The sequence below is a fragment of the Daucus carota genome, chromosome 3 (assembly GCF_001625215.2).
Source record: "Daucus carota subsp. sativus chromosome 3, DH1 v3.0, whole genome shotgun sequence".
Lineage (NCBI taxonomy): Eukaryota > Viridiplantae > Streptophyta > Magnoliopsida > Apiales > Apiaceae > Daucus > Daucus carota.
Genome location: NC_030383.2, coordinates 2724609 through 2746427, shown reverse-complemented (window position 1 = coordinate 2746427; position 21819 = coordinate 2724609). Strand labels below are relative to the sequence as shown.

General features: G+C 37.7%; 6 protein-coding genes across 16 annotated transcripts; 2 read left to right on the top strand and 4 right to left on the bottom strand.

The window, feature by feature from the left end:
• The first annotated feature begins 554 nt into the window (after positions 1 to 554).
• On the top strand, positions 555 to 4337 carry LOC108214145 (E3 ubiquitin-protein ligase SINAT5). Its single transcript, XM_017385956.2, has 3 exons — positions 555 to 999; positions 3005 to 3391; positions 3835 to 4337. Exons 1-3 carry the CDS (start codon positions 769 to 771, stop codon positions 4195 to 4197), a joined length of 981 nt encoding a protein of 326 aa, XP_017241445.1. The 5' UTR covers positions 555 to 768; the 3' UTR covers positions 4198 to 4337.
• Positions 4338 to 4961: 624 nt separating this feature from the next.
• Positions 4962 to 6688, top strand: LOC108214143 (E3 ubiquitin-protein ligase SINAT5). Of its 2 annotated transcripts, none has more exons than XM_017385955.2 (4): positions 4962 to 5100; positions 5179 to 5480; positions 5741 to 6088; positions 6235 to 6688. In XM_017385955.2, exons 2-4 carry the CDS (start codon positions 5205 to 5207, stop codon positions 6595 to 6597), a joined length of 987 nt encoding a protein of 328 aa, XP_017241444.1. In that variant the 5' UTR covers positions 4962 to 5100; positions 5179 to 5204; the 3' UTR covers positions 6598 to 6688. The 2 variants fall into 2 exon arrangements, with proteins under 2 accessions (XP_017241444.1, XP_017241443.1); XM_017385954.2 differs by having other exon boundaries at positions 4970 to 5100; positions 5184 to 5480.
• A 31-nt stretch (positions 6689 to 6719) lies between these two features.
• LOC108214142 (probable disease resistance protein At5g63020) lies at positions 6720 to 12521 on the bottom strand. 3 transcript variants are annotated; one of them, XM_017385949.2, is made up of 4 exons: positions 10476 to 12521; positions 8527 to 10229; positions 7266 to 8444; positions 6720 to 7081 (listed from the first exon to the last, which is right to left on the bottom strand). In XM_017385949.2, the coding sequence occupies exons 2-4, from the start codon at positions 10153 to 10155 to the stop codon at positions 6977 to 6979; spliced, it is 2913 nt and encodes a 970-aa protein (XP_017241438.1). In that variant the 5' UTR covers positions 10156 to 10229; positions 10476 to 12521; the 3' UTR covers positions 6720 to 6976. The 3 variants fall into 3 exon arrangements, with proteins under 3 accessions (XP_017241438.1, XP_017241437.2, XP_017241442.2); XM_017385948.2 differs by lacking the exon at positions 10476 to 12521 and having other exon boundaries at positions 8527 to 10386; XM_017385953.2 differs by lacking the exons at positions 6720 to 7081; positions 10476 to 12521 and having other exon boundaries at positions 7671 to 7846; positions 8004 to 8444; positions 8527 to 10386.
• A 131-nt stretch (positions 12522 to 12652) lies between these two features.
• Positions 12653 to 14983, bottom strand: LOC108212058 (pentatricopeptide repeat-containing protein At3g49240, mitochondrial). The gene has a single exon (XM_017383790.2). The coding sequence runs from the start codon at positions 14909 to 14911 to the stop codon at positions 12860 to 12862; it is 2052 nt and encodes a 683-aa protein (XP_017239279.2). The 5' UTR covers positions 14912 to 14983; the 3' UTR covers positions 12653 to 12859.
• Positions 14984 to 15542: 559 nt separating this feature from the next.
• On the bottom strand, positions 15543 to 19523 carry LOC108210588 (zinc finger BED domain-containing protein RICESLEEPER 2-like). Of its 7 annotated transcripts, none has more exons than XM_064090639.1 (5): positions 19384 to 19523; positions 18768 to 18882; positions 16644 to 18255; positions 16447 to 16513; positions 15543 to 16044 (listed from the first exon to the last, which is right to left on the bottom strand). In XM_064090639.1, exons 3-5 carry the CDS (start codon positions 17194 to 17196, stop codon positions 15972 to 15974), a joined length of 693 nt encoding a protein of 230 aa, XP_063946709.1. In that variant the 5' UTR covers positions 17197 to 18255; positions 18768 to 18882; positions 19384 to 19523; the 3' UTR covers positions 15543 to 15971. The 7 variants fall into 6 exon arrangements, 3 of the variants coding, with proteins under 3 accessions (XP_063946711.1, XP_063946709.1, XP_063946710.1); XM_064090641.1 differs by having other exon boundaries at positions 16400 to 16513; XM_064090640.1 differs by having other exon boundaries at positions 15543 to 16041.
• A 134-nt stretch (positions 19524 to 19657) lies between these two features.
• Positions 19658 to 21815, bottom strand: LOC135146697 (uncharacterized). Of its 2 annotated transcripts, XM_064090642.1 has the most exons (3): positions 21525 to 21794; positions 20461 to 21252; positions 19658 to 19798 (listed from the first exon to the last, which is right to left on the bottom strand). In XM_064090642.1, the coding sequence occupies exons 1-2, from the start codon at positions 21667 to 21669 to the stop codon at positions 20462 to 20464; spliced, it is 936 nt and encodes a 311-aa protein (XP_063946712.1). In that variant the 5' UTR covers positions 21670 to 21794; the 3' UTR covers positions 19658 to 19798; position 20461. The 2 variants fall into 2 exon arrangements, with proteins under 2 accessions (XP_063946712.1, XP_063946713.1); XM_064090643.1 differs by lacking the exon at positions 19658 to 19798 and having other exon boundaries at positions 20233 to 21252; positions 21525 to 21815.
• Between the last annotated feature and the right edge of the window lie 4 nt (positions 21816 to 21819).

The window sequence follows — 21819 nt, the reverse complement described above, 5'->3', positions numbered from 1 at the left end:
TTCGCGCTCTCTCATTTTATCTTCAAATCTTTTCTTAATAAATTCTTTATTTTTCACACGTTACATTTCATTTTTCTCATTCAAACACAATATTAGAGTTTCGAGTCAAAAATATTCTTTCTTCTCATTTTCTTATAATAAGTGTAGATTGGGGTTAGATCAAAATATATAATTTTGTAACTTTATAGACATTCTCAGAGAAGGAATCAATATTAATGATCATATACCATTTTGATTTGAAAGTGTTTATCGAGACCTCTCGTTAAGAGGATGATTACTTGATAATTTTATATTGAAATTGTTTAATTATGTAAATTAATTGATATATTTTGGTTAAAAGAAATTTCGAGATCTTCTTGAGTGAAGAAGATTAGTTGATATACTAGTTTTAAAATTGTTAAACGGAAACTCTTCGTCACGCGAAATCTGTTAGCAAGTGAAATAACCAAATTTTACCGTGACGAAAGGAAGAGAAAAAAAATTGAACAGTAATTTTCATCGATAATCTTGATTTTATCATAGCTCAAAAAAAAAAAATCTATAAATCTAACATCAAAAATTAAAGAAACATATCCGAGGGGTTGAAACTCATCAAAAGTGGCGTTTAATTTATTTTCTGTGAAATAAATAAATCCCCTCTATATCCCCTTCTCTCCAAATCTACCCTCCTCTTTGAACCCCAATTCTTGAAATTCAAGAAAATGTCATGAAAGCTTGAAAATTTTCAAGATTTAGAGAGGTGGGTCATCAAGATTTGTGTAAATACAGATGGATATTGATAACATAGAGTGTGTTTCATCTTCAGATGGTGTTGAAGATGATGAGATCCATTCTTCTGTTGCTGCTCATAATCATCATCATCGTAAATATCCATTAAAACCTCAAAATATTAGTAATAATATTGCTGGGTTAGTACAAGGAATTGTTCCAGCCACAAGTGTTCATGAGTTGTTGGAATGTCCTGTTTGTACTAATTCTATGTACCCTCCTATTCATCAGGTTTGTCTTTTCTTTTCTTATTTCTGGGTTGTTTTTGTTTTATTTTTTGTGTGCTTATTATTGTATATGTGAAAATGTGTGTTTATGATTAGAATTTGTTGTTTTGATGATTTAAGTTATGGGGTTTCTTAAGAATTTGGGATGTATATTGAATGTGTATATGTATGTGGACATTTATCAAGTTTGTTTGTGGGAAATTACGTGTTTATGATTGGAATTTCTTGTTTTGATGATTTGGGTAATGGGGTTTTTGAGAATTTGAGATGTGGTTTGGATGAAGTTTTGATTTTTTGGGTATGTATCATGTGGATGTTTGTGGACATTCATCAAGTTTGATTCTTTTGAAGGGCTAATCTGTGTCTTTCTTTTTTTGTTTACACTTATATATGAGACTGTATTGTTTGTCGATGGAGTTCTGATTTTTAAGTTGTATGTAAATATGATGGTATTGTTTTTTAGAGATACAAATTGGAATTTGCTTGTTCTTGTAATGTGTTGAATGGTTCTGAATTTGGAGTGTTATTAATTGATTGAAATTTTGATTTGCTGGTTAAAAGATACCATCTTTATGTAATATTTTTTAAAAGTTAACAGAATGTGTTTGGGATTGAACTTAAGTGCAATGTGTTTAAAAGAAATAATATCAGGTTAGATTACGAAGTATACTCTTCCTATTGTCTTTCTTCAAGCCCCAATCTGTAGTAGTTTGTGTGAAAGCATGGTTTTGAATGTCTTGATCGGTTTGTAGAAATGTAAGGAAGGTAAGGAATGAATAATTTTAGAAAAGATCGAAGGTGGACTGGTGGAAGAGGTGAAAGTGAAAAATGTGGTACAATGTTTCCGAAGAATAATTAGGAAATAATTTTGTTTTTATTTCACGATTAGGAGGAATGGAAGTTGGTGCGAATTAGAGAGATGCAGAAATGAATATCGTGTGTATATGTCTACACAGAATTACAAAACTTTTTTAAAATTTATTTGTTTACAATTTTTTCTCTGTTCCTGGATCTCAACAAAACCCATATTCATTAAAAAAAATATTTTGGATATTGAGTCAGATTTTTAGTGAGAAAAAAAAACAATCCTATGTCGTCCTAATTCACATATGAGGTTTCGAATTCAAAGTTTGGGTTGTCGGGTACACTTGATGTTAATAAACTTTTAAGATAAATATACTCCGGATTAGCGTTCCAGAATCTATAAGACTGAGTGTAGATTGCATTTTGATAAAAATTTGTTAAGTCTTTTCTTTGCATAACATGTAAGAGGAGTTTATTATGATAATTTTATATCTGTCAATTGAGGATCCGCTTAGTGATGCACAAGGGATATTAGTAAGTAATAACACCTTCTTGCAAAGAATGTTTTAAGATATATATTCTTATATTCTTGAAACATGCTTTGGAGTATTTTGTGTGCCACACACAGAATGTATGTGTACAATGAATAAATCGTTCTTTAATCAGTTATATATATTATGCAGTCATGATCCCTTTGTTATGAGAAATAGTTAACTAACTTGTGTCTCAAACTGGTAGTTGCTAGGGCATGACATTAATCCTGCAGTCTTCTTTTGCGGTAACAAGGTCATTATGGTGCCTCTAAGCTTTTTCTGCCATCATATCAAGTTTGCACCTACACTCTTATGTGTAATTTATATTCCTTACGTTTCATATCTTATCTGATCGTTTATTCCGGGATGGAACTAATATAACATTCTCAAAGTTGTAAAATTACTGATAGAACTAACCCTTATTGCTTGCAAATGAATTGAGGTCATCAAATATCATTCTAGCCCCATTCCCTGTTACAAATATAAAGCAATGCCAAAATAACCAATATGATAATGTCTTTTGTGTTCATTGCCAAAGTTGTGACTGGTCACACTTTATTTATCAATTATGCTATGCTGGCAAAAGTCTTGAAATAAGTCAGTGATTAATGTTCCACTCATCTGTTCATTATACTAATGATTATCTATCTACTGTGAACTGCATCCTTGCAGTGTCACAATGGTCACACTTTGTGTTCAACTTGTAAAGTGCAAGTACATAATCGATGTCCTACTTGTAGACAAGAATTGGGAGATATTAGGTGCCTGGCATTGGAGAAGGTGGCAGAATCTCTTGAACTTCCATGCAAGTATTACACACTGGGATGTCCAGAGATATTTCCGTATTACAGCAAACTTAAACATGAGGAACTTTGCAATTTTAGACCATACAGCTGCCCGTATGCTGGATCAGACTGTGCTGTTAATGGTGATGTTCCTTTTCTGGTTTCACATCTCCGAGATGACCACAAAGTGGACATGCACACTGGATCTACATTCAACCATCGATATGTAAAATCAAATCCCCGTGAAGTTACTAATGCCACTTGGATGTTAACAGTAAGTCAGCTCTTATTTTTGTCCCTCTTGCTTGCTTTTCCAGCACCGTATTCCTCTATTACAAGTTACTTGAGAATGGACCTCTGCATTGTACTGGCTGTAAGGATGATTTTAGAAACCAGTTGTATACAATCTATCTTCTATTGTCATTTGTCTATTTGGTTGGATTAATTAGGTTAATATGAATATCACAATGTCGATGTCACGTCAGAGTAGAATGCATTTAAATATCTAGTAGTATGAAACATATAGAATATTGCTGAATAACGCAGCACATGTTTAATAAATTTTTTTTTGACTTCATCATAAAAAACATTGTTGGATGATACCTTCCTCTCCTTGATGCATTATATCTATGGTTCTTTTATTTTATTTTTTCCCTGCTCTTCTATTGGAAAATTTCATTTATCTAGTGACTGAGACTCTACTTTGTTTTGTGCCAGGTCTTCCATTGTTTTGGTCAATATTTTTGCCTACACTTTGAAGCCTTTCAACTTGGAGTAGCACCTGTATACATGGCATTTCTTCGATTCATGGGTGATGAGGCTGATGCTCGTAATTACAGTTACAGCTTAGAGGTAGGAGGGAATGGTAGAAAACTGATATGGGAGGGTACTCCACGTAGCATTCGTGATAGTCACAGAAAGGTAAGGGACAGCCATGACGGGCTAATCATCCAAAGGAACATGGCACTATTCTTCTCCGGTGGAGAGAGGAAGGAGCTGAAGCTTAGAGTTACAGGAAGAATATGGAAAGAAGAACAGAATTCAGAGGCTGGAGTGTGCATACCAAATCTTTGTACCTGAAAGTAGTTCTTCATTTTATTTGAATTTTGTTTGTGATGCTGCTTGTCGTGATCTTGTAAAAAATGTCCTTTTCCCTGTGACTGGAAAGCAAAACAAAAGGTTGAAGTACACACTGGAAGATCAAGTTCCTTTCAGTATTATGATGCAGGCTTCAGTTTCCTTTGCATCCTGGAAATGCTGAATTAAGAGAAGGGAGAACAAGACATGCAAATTGGTCATATTTTAGCAAATATATACTAGCTTTTCTATGAAGTATTCAAAACAAGTAAAAATTTTGTTATAATTAAAATGATAAATTTAATGACCAAATATCAAAATTTTGAAATAATTACATGAGTTTAATGGATGGCAAAATCCAAAACTAACCCTTAGTGTGTATTCGACCGAGAAATAATAGATTATATATAGTTTATAAATATTAATGGAAGTCATTAATATTTAAGTACAACGTTTTAAAATTTTATTAATTATGGTGGATTTCAAAAAGCATAGAATACATGGAATAATTTCACAAAATTCATTGTTTGATGAAGTAAAAAAATCTACTAATATTTGAATACTATATTAAATTTTGACGGATTTTAAGTAATTTCAATCGCATCTTGATTTCATAATTGAATACAACCTCATAGATCGGGATTGGATAAATTTTTAGATAAGAAGAATTTTTTAGACAAGAAAATGTCATGTTAAAAGTAATAAATTTTTTATGTATTTTCTATAATTTTTATTTAGGATATCATTATAATTTTAGTTAAAGATTTTAAAGATTTTAGACATTCAGAGGTACTCTTAAACTTACTGCCAATCCTGCAAGGACACGGCTTCCATGAAATGGTTCCTAGACTTCTTCTCTCTGTGTCCTCTCGTAGTCAATGTTACAAGTCAACTTTATATTTCCAGGTCTGCAATTTTCTACACTTTGCCTTGCAATTTACTTGAGTTTAATTCCTGGTCACAACTCACAAGTATTGGTATCAGAGCAGACCAGTCCTTAGACGAAAATCATGGCGGAGGGAATCAGCTTTCGAGGTATGGATGACACGAGGACCACTGAGCTGACAGAAATTTTCCGCGAAAAGGAAGAAGGCCTAAGACACCAGGTCCTTGGTATTGATAAAGAGGTTAGGGAGCTGGGAATGAAACTTGATAAGATGGATGTTAAGTTTGAGGAATTGAAAGAGCTGATAATGAGCTTTCGAAACCAAGGGAGCACAGTGGTTAAGTTGGAGACTAGTGCAACATCAGAGGATACTGGATTAAAATCTAACTGCATGGAAGAGGTAAATTAAATCACTGTAACTTGTTCATCACATTCTTGCTTAATTCACTACATACACATCAAGTTAAGTTTTACTCCACTTGTTTAGCGCTACCGGTTCTTTTTGCACTGTTATTGTTAGAATAATATATGATCCTGGTAAGCCCTTTTCTTAACACCTTAAGGTTTTGGGAGAACTGGTCACTCAACATGGTATCAGAGCTCAGGCTCCCGAGTCCCGGGAGTCCCACCGTTTAAGTGTTCATGAGTTGTTAAGTGCAGGTTCAGAACCGATGTCCTACTTGTAGACGAGAGCTGAGAGATATTAGGTGCCTGGCACTGGAGAATGCAGCAGGATCGCTTGAACTTCCATGTGAGTATTACACGCTGGGATGTCTGGAGATATTTCCCTATGACAGCAGCAAGATCAAACACGAAAGAGTCTGCAGTTTTAGACCATTCAGTTGCCCTTATGCTGGATCAGAATGCACTGTAATTGGTGATATCCCTCTTTTGGTTTCTCATCTGCGCGATGACCACAAAGTGGACATGCACACTGGATGTACTTTTAACCACCGATACCTCAAAACAAATCCCCGCGAAGTTGAAAATGCCACTTGGATGCTAACAGTAAGTCAGCTAGCTTTCTTTCTGGCCCTCTAGTCTTTTTAGCTCCATATACCTTCTTACATATAACTTGAAATGGAAAGCGTGCTATTTAGTCTATCTTTGATTGTGTATTTTGTGTTACTGGAGACTCTTGAATTTGTTGCCAGGTCTTTCATTGTTTTGGTCAGTATTTCTGTCTTCACTTTGAAGACTTCCAACTAGGCAAGTCCCCTGTATACATAGCGTTTCTGCGGTTCATGGGTGAGGAGGCTGATGCTCCCAATTACAGTTACAGCTTAGAGGTAGGAGAAAATGAAATGAAAATTAAATGGGAGGGTACACCACGTAGTATCCGTGATAGCCACCAGAAGGTTAGAGACAGCCATGATGGCCTAATTATTCAGAGAAACATAGCACTATTCTTGTCTGGAGGAGAGCGGAAGGAGCTGAAGCTTAAAGTTACAGGAAGAATCTGGAAAGAAGAACAGAATTCGGAGGCTGGAGTGTGCACACCAAATCTCTGTAGCTAAAATTACTTAATTTATTCGGAGGCTGGGATAATAAATTTATGTTTGTGATGACATAAACAGAACTATTTCCCTAAATAATTTGTAAACACAACTATTTCCCTGCAAATAGGTAACCTCTACTATTTCTCTGTGGCGAAAATGATTGTTGTTGATAGAAGACAATAACAAGAATGAACAACAAATCATTTCAATACAAAACCCTCGAAGGGCAAATAACTCTCTTTTAAGTCACTATATACACAACTGTCATCTTGTTGCAGCTGATTATACACATTATCTTAAGGTATGAGGTCTCTGGCAAAAGAAGGCAGGAACGCGTTTCTCAAACTATTGACGTAGCCTAGGCAACATGGTAAGTGGGATCACAGTTTCCAGTTTATCACAGTTGGACACCAGAAGCTTTCTTTATTTCCAACAAAATATCTCTCGTGTCATTTTGATCCAACCACTGGATAATCAGATTTTCCAGGGAAGGAAACGCAACCTGCAGAATATACACAGGAATTTAACTTGTCCTGACAGTTCAGTACACATTGTTATTTAAGAAGTTGAAAAAAATTGAAAATGATTTGTGGTGTATTTTCTGTAAGTTCAATAGAGGTGGCTGTTCCTGGAGTACACATTGTTATTAAAGAAGTTGAAAGAATTGAAAATGATGTGAAGCTTACCATTCCATCATATGAAGGTCGGCGTTGAGCAGGGGAGACAGCAGAATTGTCAATTACAGATGTTGAGCCGGAATGCTTTTTTCTGTGGAAGCTTGTGAGCCCTGGCAAATGTGCTAGCTCCATTGATTCTAATTTGGGAAAACTTATGATATCTCCGCCACTATTGCCTTCATTCATCACGATGACTTCCATCTTATAACACCAGTATATGCGGAGAACTTGCAGTTGCACGAAACACTTAGCAACAGATTCACAGAAGAGGTATTTTAGAGCAGAGCAGCTTGTGATTTTCAAAATGGTTAGTCTAGAGAAAGCATTCCACTTTTGATGAGTATGCTGGATCTCATTCTGCGATATCCTTGCTAGACATTCCAGGTTGTTACAATCGTCGATGTATAGGGTTCTCAATTGTGCAAATGCATCCCTATTGCTACTGCAAATGATTATCCCTTTAAAATCATCTATCTTCTCCAGTACCGCCTTTTCAGCCTTCTCCAACAGAGCTTCCAGGCCTGATAACTGACAGTCATGCAATTCAATCAACCTGGTTACTGGAACACGCAGAATTGGATGACTAAAACCTGTTGAAGGACCGACACATATATTAAACTCAAGTAAATTACGAAACATATGTGTATCTTGGAAAACCTCAGTATAATCAAAAGAAATCTGTAAGCTTGTCAGACGAGTCAATTTACTAATCTCATCAAATATCTGGCCCGCTACAGATTGGTATACCGTATTATCACACCCTGGAATCTCTAAATCTTCCTGTACATCATCTTCAGTAGTGAAATATCCAGCTGGTATGTGCAATGTTTTCAAATTGGATAAATTAGATATTGCATTTGGCACCATTATCATCATCACATCATCATTTATCCGTTGGATTTCTAGTTTCCGGAGATATTTCAGGTTTGGTAAATCCAGCGGTACTGGAAGATGACACTTCCAAATGCATAGACTATCTAGGCTTTCTGGAAAAAAGCTAGCATCTGTATCACCAATGTAACTTATGTCACAGTGCTCTAAGACAAGCGTCTTAAGTCTATCCAGGTGTTGAAGAGAGAACTGCTGCTTCCTTGAAAAATTCACCAGCACCAGAAATCTGAGATTCCCAAACATACTGCCTGAGATTTTCTCATTATAGCTTGTAGTCACATGGACCTGATTAATATCCTGAAATTTCATATAGCATCTATTGAATTATATTTTGCTAAAATTTCAATAATTTCTTAATCAGGAAGCGTAATTGTAGTACCTTGCCAGTTGATCGTAATGACAAGGTATGCAAGTCTGGGCACTGCAGATCATGAGGAAATTGAAAGTCATTTGTCCTCAGCTCTAAATGTAATAACTTGGCAGTACCATATTCAGCATAGTTATCAGGCAACGACGAGTAGCATCTTGCAAAAACAAATCCATAATTTGGATCTGCGCCACCTATGGATCTTGCCAAGTCTCTAATGATGTCATGAAGTTTAAAAACTTCATCATTTATACCTTCAAGCAACAATGAGGATAATTTGAGTTCATCAACCATAGCACATACTCTAGTTTCTGTAATATGTACAAGCCGCGAGCCTGTTGCCAACTGGACCAGCTTCATGATATGGATGTTAGCATCATCAGGGAGTAGAGAACACAGCAACATACATAGCTTTGCGTCTTCCTCTAAGTTATCAAAACTCAATTTCAAACAAGCATATACATCAGCATCTATTCCAGAAACGTTTTTGATTTTAGAATTTTCAAGCTGATCGAGTGTATCGTTCCAAGAACAATCCTGCCTGATTTTCAGTGCTTTACCAATAACAACAATGACGAGTGGCAAACCTGCACATTTAGCACAAACTTTCTTCGCCAGGGTCTCGTCCTTCAGAGAGACAATTTTACTCGCACCAACTGTGTTCTCGAAGAGATGCCACGCCTCTTCTGGTGTCAGGGGTGCTATCTTGACAAGATATCTGCAGTTGTTAAGCAAACATACACCTTCATCTCGAGATGTCAGTAGGATCTTACAACTATTGGTACTACTACTACTGCCAAATGGAATTCCAATAGTATCTAATTTAATCTCATCCCAGACATTGTCGAATATGATAAGGCTCTTCCCCCTATTCAATAAACTATTTTCTAGCTGTGAAGCTCTCTGTACCACACTATATTTTGAGTCCAAAGAGAAACCTAGTTGGTCCGCAATCTTGTCCTGTAATCTCATAAGATCAATCTTTTCACTGCCCACATCTACTTGTACAAACATATCAAATTTAGTCTCCTCTTTAGCTTCCTTCCAAATCTGTTCCATCATTCGGGTTTTCCCAACTCCTGGCATTCCATGGATGCCCAGGACCCGAGCACCATCTTCATTCACAAGCGCTTCCCAGAGCTCCTTATAGGCATCTTCTCTGGACTGAAATTTCTGAAACTCACCAACACTTCTCGGTACATTCTCAAGTGGTGGAAATTGTGCAATTTCTCCTTTCTGGTAATTATTTCCAGAAATAGTAAGCTCAGCTACTGTCTTGGCCTTGTTTGCTGCATTCTTACCAAGTTGCCACCGGGAAACAGGATCAGGAATCGGCAGACACTGGCTGCAGCTGCACGAAGGTGAGCACTCTTCCCCGCTCATCTGGAGAATCTCTTCTACATCTTTTTGCCATTTCAATACAAAGTCATGAATATTTTTACCCTTATCTTTTTCTTCCTTGGTTCTTCTGGCCATCTTCCCCTGCTCAATCTTAAGTTTCTCAACTTCAGAATCAAGTTCATCGACAAGAGACTTGTAGCAGAACACATACCACAACCCACGAGACATCGCATCGACAATAGCTTTAGAAATCCTGTCCACAACTTCTCCCACACATGGAATGTCAGACAGACCAACCATGATTCTTGCTTGCTCTTTTTTTTCCTTATCTAAACTTCGAAAAGAAAGCAAAGATGCAGAACAAATTGATAAAGCTGCAACAAGAAGAAGAAAATGAAGATTTAACAAATCAATGCATAGCTGTATGTTCATATGATTCAAAAAACAATAATACACATTCTTGTCATCAACAGATGAAAGTCGTCGCATGCCCACTTGCAAAGTGTACTGCGTCATATATAGCCATTAAAATATTTTCTACTTCGTTTACTTGAAAATTACCCTTGTAGAATTTTTAATTTTCATATGACGTGAAAATCAAGAGTTCGCGCCAGGCGTACCTATATTCTTCGATTACAGTAGAACTCAACCTTCGACTAGCACTCGGTTAGAAGTGAAATAGTCGATGCTGGGGACTCCCTGGAAATCAAAATGTTGTAATTTGGGCATATTGAAAGCATAGCTTAAAATGCTACCGAACTTTTGAGGTTTGAGAAATCTCTAAGAGAGTGGTCCTGACAATATTCGAACAAGTCTTGCGCCTAAAACGCCTGAACGAATAGGCCCCGAAATTTTAGAAGCATCAACATATAAATTCGTAAAATATGTGAAGTATATACAAATTAGAGCCTCGCAAAAGGATTTTAGTTAGAACCCCGTCAAGTTCAAGGCCACCTCATCTATAAGAAAATCTGCAACAATGCTTCAATTTTTATCATCCCTGCAACGCAACAATGCTTCCCAACAATCTATAATATGAAAGTTTGGCAATTCTATAAGAATAACAGACTTCGGCTGAAAGATCAGTGTAGTCTTCTTCTCCATTCTTGAAAGTTCACCACCCTTCGCAGTTCGCATCCTCCACAAATTTTTGCAATAAACTACAGGTTTATATGTTTGCATTTTAATGGAGTTGTAGACTTCTTAAAGCTGGGAATGTGAAAGAAAAGAGTAGAGCATCAACATTTACGAACAGTAAGCACCTGTAACCATTAGTAGCATAGATATTTCAGCTCACAAGGCCAACACTAATCTTTCCAGATTACATAATTGAGGTTTCCATCTACTAGGGAGTTCTATATCTATATCGTGATCACAGCTTATATCTAGGCCTTCTAAGTTCACAAGTAAAATTATCTCTGCCCAGCATTGTCTGAAAAAGTTTCTGTTTTTTATCATAGCACACTGGTAACTCCATATTAATTATCTAAAAACCCGACAGTGTTGGTACTAGAACTGGGAGATCAACTCGAGTATTTGAGACCAAAAAACACTGCTACATCTAATGTAGTTGTAGGTTCAGGCCACCCACACTCCCTTAAATTTACAGCTTAGATGTCTGTCTGTCTTTCACAAAAACTGACATGCATGTTTCCTAAGGTGTTGCGGTCACAATGTCATAATTTTCAAAACTAGGTTAACGACGGCCTTCACCATATGTAATTATACAGACTGATTCATGACACAAGTAAGAAATGTAAATGTAAAATTTGGAGCAACAATTGTACCTTGCGGTTATTAGCTTCCCCACTATGGTTACACTGAAAGTTGGTGAAATCTGGCAAATGAACTAGCTTTAGAGTCATCAGCTCAGGGAAGACGACAAATCTTCTTGTTCACCAGCCCCAGTTATCTCTCTCGTCATCTTGCACTTCCATACTTCTATAATTTCCTTAAGATGCATGAGATCTCTGGTGAGAGAAATTTGTACAAAAAGAAATCCTCAGGGTAATCTTCAGTATGGTCTGTTTACAGCACCAAATGTTTTGTAACAGATCCGGTAGGTAATCGTCAATAGAGGAACCTTTTTGATGCATCGTTGGATTGTATTCGGCTGTTGAGAGGTCGGGAGGTTTAACATGACTGTTTTGTCAGAGAGTGGCTGGCCTTCTTCTGGTGAGGTGATACAGATGCAAGTCCACAAATGCAGAAACTTATTATAGAAAATTTGATCAAGCGCATTCGATGAAATGGGACACCAAAGACACAGGGAAAGGAGAACCCTATACAAATTTACATGTCTGCGATGTTCGATGAAAACCTCAAGGAGGGATCTGAGACTGAGGAACATTTTGGCATTTTCAACCCCACAAATCAGCAGCCCAAATACCAACTATAGAGTAACTTATAATGCTACAAATTTCATATGTTAGAGATCACTTGTTTGCAGCGAACCTGTCATATGTATGTTCTAGCGCGGATAAATAATAAAAATCTTATTATTTGTTATTGACTTGTTGCATTTGTAAAATTGAGCTTCTTTTATAGGAGTGTAAATGTAACGCAGCCTTAAATATCCTGAAATGCATGTAAATAAGAAGGTTTAGAACCAAAAATAAAATCAAAAGTGATAGAAGACAACGAGAACAGAGTCTATCATAACACTCCGAAAGTGCCTTGAACAATCCAGTAAGAAACTGTATGAATATTCAATCTCATAAACATTCAGATGCTTTGCACTTATATCCACATATGATTAATCAGAAAAATACTTAATATGAGACTCACAAAAGATTGCTTTAAGTGGAAAAACAGAACCACATAGTTATTAGAAATTTCTTAATTACAAAAAGGTCAACTTGCAAAGGTTGAAATACATGAATATCATAGAAGACACTGTAAATCATTATCCTTGATTCAACAAATTGCACAAAAAGAGAACCAAGTAATAACCAGGTGGATGCCTTATAACTAATTTGCATTAAAATTACCTAGAATTGTAAATTTATGCTGCCCCAATTTTACTATCACTCACTACTTCAGCCTCAATAACATCATCTGCTTTCATTGCCTCGGTCGAGTCAGCATAACCAGAACCAATATCTCCAACTTGGTCAAGAGCATTTTCTTCTTTTCCCACCTGCACCTCTCCATTTCCTACTATTGCCTCGGTCGAGTCAGAATTACCAGAACCAATATCTCCAACTTGGGCAAGAACATCTTCTTCTTTCCCCACTTGCAACTCTCCATTTTCTGGTGTTGCCTCAGCATTTTCGGTATTTGCTGATGAGTCCTCATCTAATCCTTTATTCCCAAACAATTTTGAAGGTATTAAAGACGAAACAGCAGCCCTTGCACTAGCCTTGGCTTTTTCCGCAGCTTCAGCCGCTGCGGCTATTGCTTCAGCCTTCTCTCTTTCTATGTCCTCCATAAGCTTCACCACTTCATCCTCCCTCCCTAACTTACCCAATTCTTCCTTAGCAAACTCCTGCAGTTCTGTTGTAAAGTCACTAGGATCATCCCTTAGCATACTACCCACAATTGCAAGCACCTCATCAGGCTTCCCGATATCAAATAACGACTTCATAATAAACTTATAGCTTGCATCATCCATTCTGAGTTTCCCCACCATTAAATCAAAAAATGATTTTGCCTCGTCAACCTTCCCAACTTTAACCAGCCCCTCAACACATCTACTATAAACTCCCAAATTAGGCCTCAACTTCGCCTCAACCATGGTCTTAAAGTAACCAGCAGCGTCATCAGGACGATTTTCTTCAAAGCAAGTATCCATCAACAAAACAAAAGTAAACTCATCCGGACTAACACCCTTCTCAGCCATACCCCTATAAAGCTCCTCCGCCTCAGCCAACATCCCATTCTTACACAACTGCATAATCAAATTATTGTAAGACAATGTATCCGGCGCACACCTCTTCTCTCCCATACTCTTAAACACCTCAATCGCATTCCCGAACTTCCCTTCCGCACAATACCCATCAACAATCACATTATAACTCCCCAAATTCACAGTCAACGTCTTTGGCGGACTATGCTCACCCAACATCCTATCAAACAGCCTCAATGCCTCATCAAACTTCCCATTCTTACTCAACGCATCCAACACATAATTATACGCCACTGCATCCATCTTCACCTTCGACCCCTCCCCCGCACACTCCCTATAACACCCCATCGCCTCACTCTCCATCCCCTTCAAAAAATACCCTCTCATCAAACTCCCATAAACCCCTCCTCCCACAAAATCCTCCCCCACCTTCCCCTTCAACTCCTCATAAAGCCCAAAAACCCCATCTGCATCCCCCTTCTTCGCAAAACCCCACATCAAAGTCGCATAAACCACCTTATCCGCCTCAAACCCCTTCTCCAACATCTCGTCCTTCAACTCCACACCCTTCTCAATCCTATCATTATCCACCAACCCCCTCACCAAAATCCTATACGTTGTAGGACTCGGGTTAAACGGAGCCTCATTAACCAACAACTTATAATTCTCCAACGCAGTATCCGTCTTCCTACAATCCAAATAAGCATTGATCAACAAATTATGAGTAACCACATTCCCCGCAACCCCAGCCTGCGTAATAAACCTGTGCAACGACAACAAATCCGAGTATCGAGACTGCCTCAACTGAGCAGCCATAACAGAATTACAGGTAAATATACTCGGCTTACAATTCGAGTAAATCGAGTGCCTAGTCAGCAATGCGGCTTCTTCTAGGTCATTAACACGGATCAATTTCAAGATATTGTTGTGCAATTCGAGGCGCTTACCGGTTAAGACCGAGGCGTGTTCGGGGAGTTTGGGGGCATTGGGGTTGGTGGGGGAGGGGCGAGGTTGCTGGGGTTGTTGGCGGAGGGAGTTGAGGGGAGGTTCGATGCGGAGGCGGCGCTTGCGGCGACGGCGGTCGGCGGCGGCGTCTTCGGGGGTGGCGAAGGAGAGGAGGCGGAGAGAGAGGAGGGAGGGAGGGGGGAGGTGGGGGGAGCGGGTTAGGGTTTTGAGGTGGGTGAGGAGATTGGGTTTTGAAAGAGCCATGGGAGAGATTGAGCGAGAGAGAGAGAGAGAGAGAGATGAAATGAGAGTTAGGGTTTAGACGGGGGTTTTAGTTCAGATAAGGAGAGTGCGAGAAGAGTGTGGTGGTTTATCGGGTCGGGTTATTTGATGGGCTTTTGGATGATTCACCGACTGTGTTACATGATTAAAAAATCTGTATTAAATTTTTAGAAGTATGAAATAATTTTAAAAATAAATGTGGTGTTTGATATTTATTTTGAAAACTTCTCAAAAGATGAGGAGTGGTTCGGCATGATTTTCGATTATATGCTTGTTGTTTTCGAAAATAATATTCAAATATTTTCAGTTTTTTATTTCTTTATAAATTACTTATCTTTTTTAAAAAAACTATCAACTTAACAATAATATGAAGTACAGAAATACCATATACTTTTTCCAGTTACATCCTATTACCATTTTTTCAATCATTCTGGTTCATAGATCCAACAAATTACAATAAAAAATTAGTAATTTCAAAATTTTGGAAGTAGGACTCAAAGATGAGTTCGGCTGAATATACTTCTCAAAAACAAATTCTGGATCGAGCTCGAGATTAGATTTTAACTAGCAGAAAGCAAGAAGGGCAGGAAAATGATAAATTTACTCTAGAAAGGGTACAAATTTCAATTCATTCTCAACTATTTTCATGTCCTGCAACTAAGGGTGAGTATTCGGTAAAAACCGAACCGAATTTAAATTCGGTTAACCGAAACCGAAAAAGCTGGAAAACCCTGCCGAAAACCGAACCGAAATTAATTCGGTTTTGAAACCGAACCGAAATTTATATTCGGTTAATAACCGTAAACCGAATTTTAAAACCGAAATTTCACAAAAAAAACTGGAATAGCAGAACATTATAAGTTTACAAGTTGCTATGAATGATTACTGGATTCAAAAGCTTAAGCACATTCGGCCATTAAAAACCAACAGTCCATAACTCTAGACTTAGTCTATCATAATCAATCACAGAATTTAGTTGCACAAATTCTTGTCATCTGCCAACTGCTAAGCGTTAAGGGCTGACTGCGACTGGCTCACTGCGTTAGTGCTGCGTTGCTGGCTGGTGGCTACTGGTTGGAGACATATAATTGTTGGTGCTCATCCCTTGGCTGCTGCTGCAAAATCACACCAAATAAGGCTTAGCTGGTAGCCTGGTAGTGTACTAGTTAATCAGTGGTACTAGTTAGTAGTTAATCAGTTATAGAATCAAGAAAAGGCCAACTTAGAAAAGCAACAAAAGTTCAAGAATTTATCAGACTAATCAACCTGGGAACAAAGATCTAACAAACCAGACAATAATTAATAAATCAGACAACACAATTTTGAATCATCTAACCAGACTCATCACTGGACTTTCTTTACAAATAAGAAACATTTGTTTGGCCGCAATAGTTCAAGTATTGATTCACATCAGAACCTATTTTCTAGAGCATAAATCAAACAACATAGATCAAACAGGAGCTAACTTACTTTGGACAGAGGCTAACAGAGGCCAGAATGAACAGGAGATAACTTACATTGGTTGACTTGTTCCAGTGGCTGAAGCTGCTGTAGAACTCGCATCCATGTTCATTTTATCTAGTGCTGAAAAAAGAAAATACACTAATCAATCTCTATAAATCTAAAGGTGAGCAGTGCAGAAATATAAAGGTGAGCAGTGCAGAAATATAAAGGTGAGCAGTGCAGAAATAATCAAATAAATAAAGAAACATACCCTCATCCAATTGTTTCATTTCTTCCGGATCCTCCTCCACACATAAAGCTTTTATAGTCCTTCTCATCCAATCTTGAGCACATATAAGTGCTTCAACCATTTTCGGACGTAGTGAACTCCTAAAATCATTAAGAACTCTACCGCCCGTGCTAAAAGCCGATTCCGAAGCTACGGTGGATATTGGAAAAGCTAACACATCTTGGGCCATTTGGGATAAAATGGGAAATCTTATAGAATTATGCCTCCACCACTCTAATATGTCAAACCCATCGAAATCCCTAAAAGTTTTTGGTTTCTCACCCAAATATTCTTCCAAGTCCGATGCACTACCCTCACTTGGATCCAATCCAATATCTTTCTCAAATTGCATCCTCAATAATTGAGATGGATGCACTTGGCCAAGATCTTCCTCTCTCATTGGTTCTCTAGCATCACCCCTTTGATTTTTAGGTGCAATCCTTGATTTATACTCATCGAACATTTTTCTTAATGTTTCTTCCAAAGACTTCCCAAAACTCCCCCCAACATGATCTCCATACATAGCCTTTAACATCTACACCACGAATTGAAGCTTGTGTCTTGGATCAAGTACAACCGCAATGAACAAAAGATAGTTAATTTCTCTTGGATCTCCCCAATATTTGTTAAATTTATTTAACATCTCTTTTCCAACCGCATACATGTCAACACTATGAGGACCATATGACCAATCATGCAAGATGGATTGAATGGCATATATCTCACGCAAGAAGATGTTAGAAGTAACATATTGTGATCCCGAAATCTTCAAAGTTAGATCATAGAAAATTTTTAAGAATGAAGCAAACTTTCTCACGGTACTCCAATCATCACTAGTAGGCCTCCCATCAACATTACTGAACTTGAGATGTTTTTTATACCTAGGATCTTGTGTATTATACCTACCAAATGCCTTTTCATATTTTTCCGCAACATCTAGCATTTCATATGTAGAATTCCATCTAGTATCCACATCAAGAATCAAACATTTTTTAGTTTCAATTCTCTCATACTTTGCACATTCCATAAACAATGCCTCCCAAGCGGGTGAATACCTCACATACTTAACTGCATTTCTCACCCTAACAATTGACTCCTTAAAGACCTCCAATCCAACTTTGACAATTAAATTCAGAACATGAGCCACACACCTCAAGTGTAAGTGTTCACCATTTAACACGCTAGTACCCCAATTACCAATTTTCTCTCTTAACCTATCCAATGCAGCATCATTAGTATTAGCATTATCAACCGTGATAGATAACACCCTAGTAATCCCCCACTCCACCAAACACTCCTCGATTGCCAATGCAATTGCCTTACCTTTATGACTAAAAATTGGACAAAAGTTTAGTATTTTTTTATGCAACTTCCAATCTTTATCAATAAAGTGTGCGGTTAAACACATGTAATTAATTCTTTGATTGGAAGTCCATGTGTCCGTAGTTAGGCAAAGGCGTTGTGTTGGTTCAAGGCTAAATTCATCTCTAAATTTATTGCTTCGAGAGTCCATTGGCTTCCTCTTTCTGGGATTTGAAGCCACGGTTTCGGTTTGTGCTTCAAGTTGTTCTTGGTAATCACCCTCATCTTCCATCTGAAAGTTACAAACGAAACAATTTAGTAACTCATAAAAACAACTTGAAAAATAAACAACTAAACGAAACAAACATGAATTGCTGATAGGCTAGCCAGTAGCTATTCAGTAGCTATTTAGTAATAAATTTCAGTTTTAACACCAGTAAAAAAAAGTGTTTATAGTAATAGATTCAATTTCACACCAATGCTTTTGATTCCTGGCTATGCCATTGCGCAGTGCTAGTAAATGATACGGATTCAAGAAAAGATTTTGTCAATAATTATGTACACCATATTTAACATATGAAATTGCAGAAACAGCAATCCATAAGCCAGACGATCATATGCCGAGCATATCGAAAAAATCAGCCAAGGCCAGGGGTGAGCATTCGAATAAACAATCAGCTAATCAGTTAACTAAGTCTAGAAAATCAATTAACCAAGTCGAGCATATCAAAACACCAGAAGAGGAAAAATAATCAAAACAACTTGCTAGGGCTTCGAATTAATAAGTCGCGAAGAAAGATTTACCTCGAATGGATTAGATTCGTCTGGTAGATTAGATTCTAGCAGCCTCGAACTCGATTAGATTCGAAGATTTAGGGCTCCGCTGGCAGTATCGAAGATTCAAAGGTTTGGGGCTCCGCTGGTACAGAGAAGAGAGGCGGCGGATATATGATACTGTAAGTGTAATAGACTAATACTCTAATAGATATGTATTTATGTATATAATATAAAATATTAATATATTTATATTTAAATACGGTTAACTGAACGGTTATCGGTTAACCGCGGTTAATTAACCGAAAAACCGAAAACCGAAATTTTGATTTTTTTCTCTACCGAAAACCGAACCGAAATATGTATTTTGGTTAACCGAACCGAATTTTTTTCGGTTATTCGGTTCGGTTATCGGTTAACCGAACCGAATGCTCACCCCTTCCAGCAACCAAACAAAACATTTGAGCACTAAAAGAGCATACCGAAGCACATCTGAAATAGTTAATTCTTTCACGTGTTATTTATACATGAATATCATATAAGACACTGTAAATTATTACCAGTGATTCAACAAATTGCTTTCTAATCAAGAGAACCAACAAATTGCTTTCTAATCAAGAGAACCTAGTGATAAACAGGTGGATACCATACGACTAATTTCATTGCCTTGGTCGAGTCAGCATTCCAGAAGTCTAGAACTGAAATCTCCAACTTGGTCACGACCATCTTCTTCCTTTCCAGCTTGCACCTCTCTAGTTTCTGGTGTTGCCTCAGCAATTTGAGTATTTGCTGATGAGTCCTCGTCTAATCCTTTATTCCCAAACAACTTTGAAGGCATCAAAGAAGAAACAGCAGCCCTTGCACCAGCCTCGGCTTTTCTCTGCAGCTTCAGCCGCCGCGGTTGCTTCAGACTTTTCACTCTTTCTCTCCATAAGCTCCACCACTTAATCCTCCCTCCCTAACTTACCCAATTCTTCCTTAGCGGACTCCTGCAGTTCTGTTGTAAAGTCGCTAGGATCATCTCTCAGCATACTGCCCACAATTGCATGAACCTCATCAGGCTGCCCAATATCAAATGACGATTTCATATATAAACTTATAGCTTGTCATGAGTTTCTTTCTCGAAGAAAATATACTACATTTGCACAGTTAATATCATTTACACACCCTAAATATTAAATAATAATAATAATGCGGGATAACAAGTTAAAGGACAACATAAATTCTATATATTTTAACAAATTACAATACGACATTGGTCGTACATTACAAAAAAATCTCAAATCATGAGTCGTGGATCATATGTTTCAACTGCTTAGAACTATGTCATGTCAGCCAATCGTAATAGCACAAACACTTATCTGTACAAGTGAAGCCCACAATTCAAGTCATATTATCTGAATAACTTACTATTTATGTTAATTCTTGAGCAAGTTTCTAGATACTATTTCAACCTTGAACACATATATGTATTGGTTAGTGGTGACATAAGACAAGAAAAGCAAAAAGCAGATTTATGCAATTAACAGATATCACAAACATACTAAGGTACATTCAAGACAAGCAGTTGAACCAATATCAATACCCTATATCATATAACCCTCACGAAGCTATCACGATGATAATGACGAAGACAGCTTCCACTAGTTCAAAATGTAACAACTCTAGAATGTAAAGTAAATACAGAAAACCAGTTTTAATCTTCACAAACCAGAAACACAACCTTAACGTTTCTGAGCTTTCCTACGTCTGGACTGCGTCTTCTGCCATTTCTTTCGACGGACTAGCTTACTTTTTGGTTTCAATTTCAACTCAGGGGAGAACTTATAATTTGGATCTCTCATACGAGCTTGAATATCCTTAAAAAACTGCATATTCAACCTCTTTGGACCTCCCTTCCTAAGCTCGGCATATTCTGGGCCGGAAACAATATTTTCAAATGCTCCCACAAGAATGTCCAAATCACTCATGACTTCCCACACATTGGTGTACCTACCATCCGGACCCTTTTTAAGTTTCTTGAGGGCATTTTCAACCGCAATTTTTCTAGCTTGCTTTCCCGGAGACAATTCTTCCGGCTCTTCCTCCTCTTTTAACAATTCTGAAATCGTTCGATATTTTGGCTTTTCATCAAATTCAAATAGTTTATCCAAATAAGCATCACTCTTCTCATTTGGGTGAGGTTCCGTGGGGATATCATCGTCATCATCACCTTCATCACCCGTCCATAGTGTCTTCTCCTCGTCACCTGACCAAACGCTCCACAATTCATCACTATCGTCACCATCAATAAGATCAGCATTCTCCTTCGCTTGCTGTTTCACTTTCCTTATCTCTCTCTCAAGACGCCCTTGATTATTCTCGTCATCACTTTCATCCTCACTTCCTGTCCAAAGAGTATTATCATCAGCCATCTCTTTCTCCAAGGCTTTCCGGAAGTCACTATCTCCCGGCCTCCCCTTTCCAAATAAATCATAATCTGTGCGCCGTTCGCGTGCATATGATCGTGATCCTGCTGCAAATAAAAAACCAGAACATTACATAAATATAGTCTTGAAATTATTAATATCACTCTTGAGATTAGAAATGACGTGAATGTGTTCATTGAGGACTTTGAACAAACACTGATCAGTCATTGTATACAAAGGAGGGGAGAAAGGGAGGGAGGGAGGGGGGGAGAGAGAGAGAGAGAGAGAGAGGGAGAGGGAGAGGGAGAGGGAGAGGGAGAGGGAGAGGGAGAGGGAGAGAGAGAGAGAGAGAGAGAGAGAGAGAGAGAGAGAGTTCTACCTGGTAAAAATGGGGAAGGAAAATGAGCATTTCTTGTGATAGAAGTAGTGGTGTTAAAGATTTGACTAAAAGGGTTTTGATGTTGGTGGATTCTAGTGATTCTGCAAATACGAAGAACGGAATTAAGCAGCTGCTTTTGAGCCATTTTGGTTTTACAGATGAATCAGCAAAGACAGAGCCATGGAAGAGTGAAACGACAGGAGTTAGGGTTTTGACTTTTGACCGGGGTTTAGATTGAGGAGCTGTCGGTTCAGGTTTTCTGATGTGTGGGTCTAATAATTAGTGATTCACTACA

Coding starts and splice junctions, on each gene's coding strand:
- LOC108210588 (XM_064090639.1), bottom strand. CDS start 17,196: ATGTTAAAGGCTATGTATGGAGATCATGTTGGGGGGAGTTTTGGGAAG. Junction 16,514..16,643: donor AATGAAACAATTGGATGAGG/GTATGTTTCTTT, acceptor TTCTTTTTTCAG/CACTAGATAAAATGAACATG. Junction 16,045..16,446: donor ACTGGAACAAGTCAACCAAT/GTAAGTTATCTC, acceptor GTGATTTTGCAG/CAGCAGCCAAGGGATGAGCA.
- LOC108214145 (XM_017385956.2), top strand. CDS start 769: ATGGATATTGATAACATAGAGTGTGTTTCATCTTCAGATGGTGTTGAA. Junction 1,000..3,004: donor TGTACCCTCCTATTCATCAG/GTTTGTCTTTTC, acceptor GCATCCTTGCAG/TGTCACAATGGTCACACTTT. Junction 3,392..3,834: donor ATGCCACTTGGATGTTAACA/GTAAGTCAGCTC, acceptor GTTTTGTGCCAG/GTCTTCCATTGTTTTGGTCA.
- LOC135146697 (XM_064090643.1), bottom strand. CDS start 21,669: ATGGCTCAAAAGCAGCTGCTTAATTCCGTTCTTCGTATTTGCAGAATC. Junction 21,253..21,524: donor TCCTTCCCCATTTTTACCAG/GTAGAACTCTCT, acceptor TTTTATTTGCAG/CAGGATCACGATCATATGCA.
- LOC108214142 (XM_017385948.2), bottom strand. CDS start 10,371: ATGACGCAGTACACTTTGCAAGTGGGCATGCGACGACTTTCATCTGTT. Junction 8,445..8,526: donor CATTACGATCAACTGGCAAG/GTACTACAATTA, acceptor ATGAAATTTCAG/GATATTAATCAGGTCCATGT. Junction 7,082..7,265: donor GACCTTCATATGATGGAATG/GTAAGCTTCACA, acceptor TATATTCTGCAG/GTTGCGTTTCCTTCCCTGGA.
- LOC108214143 (XM_017385955.2), top strand. CDS start 5,205: ATGGCGGAGGGAATCAGCTTTCGAGGTATGGATGACACGAGGACCACT. Junction 5,481..5,740: donor AATCTAACTGCATGGAAGAG/GTAAATTAAATC, acceptor TGTTAAGTGCAG/GTTCAGAACCGATGTCCTAC. Junction 6,089..6,234: donor ATGCCACTTGGATGCTAACA/GTAAGTCAGCTA, acceptor ATTTGTTGCCAG/GTCTTTCATTGTTTTGGTCA.
- LOC108212058 (XM_017383790.2), bottom strand. CDS start 14,911: ATGGCTCTTTCAAAACCCAATCTCCTCACCCACCTCAAAACCCTAACC.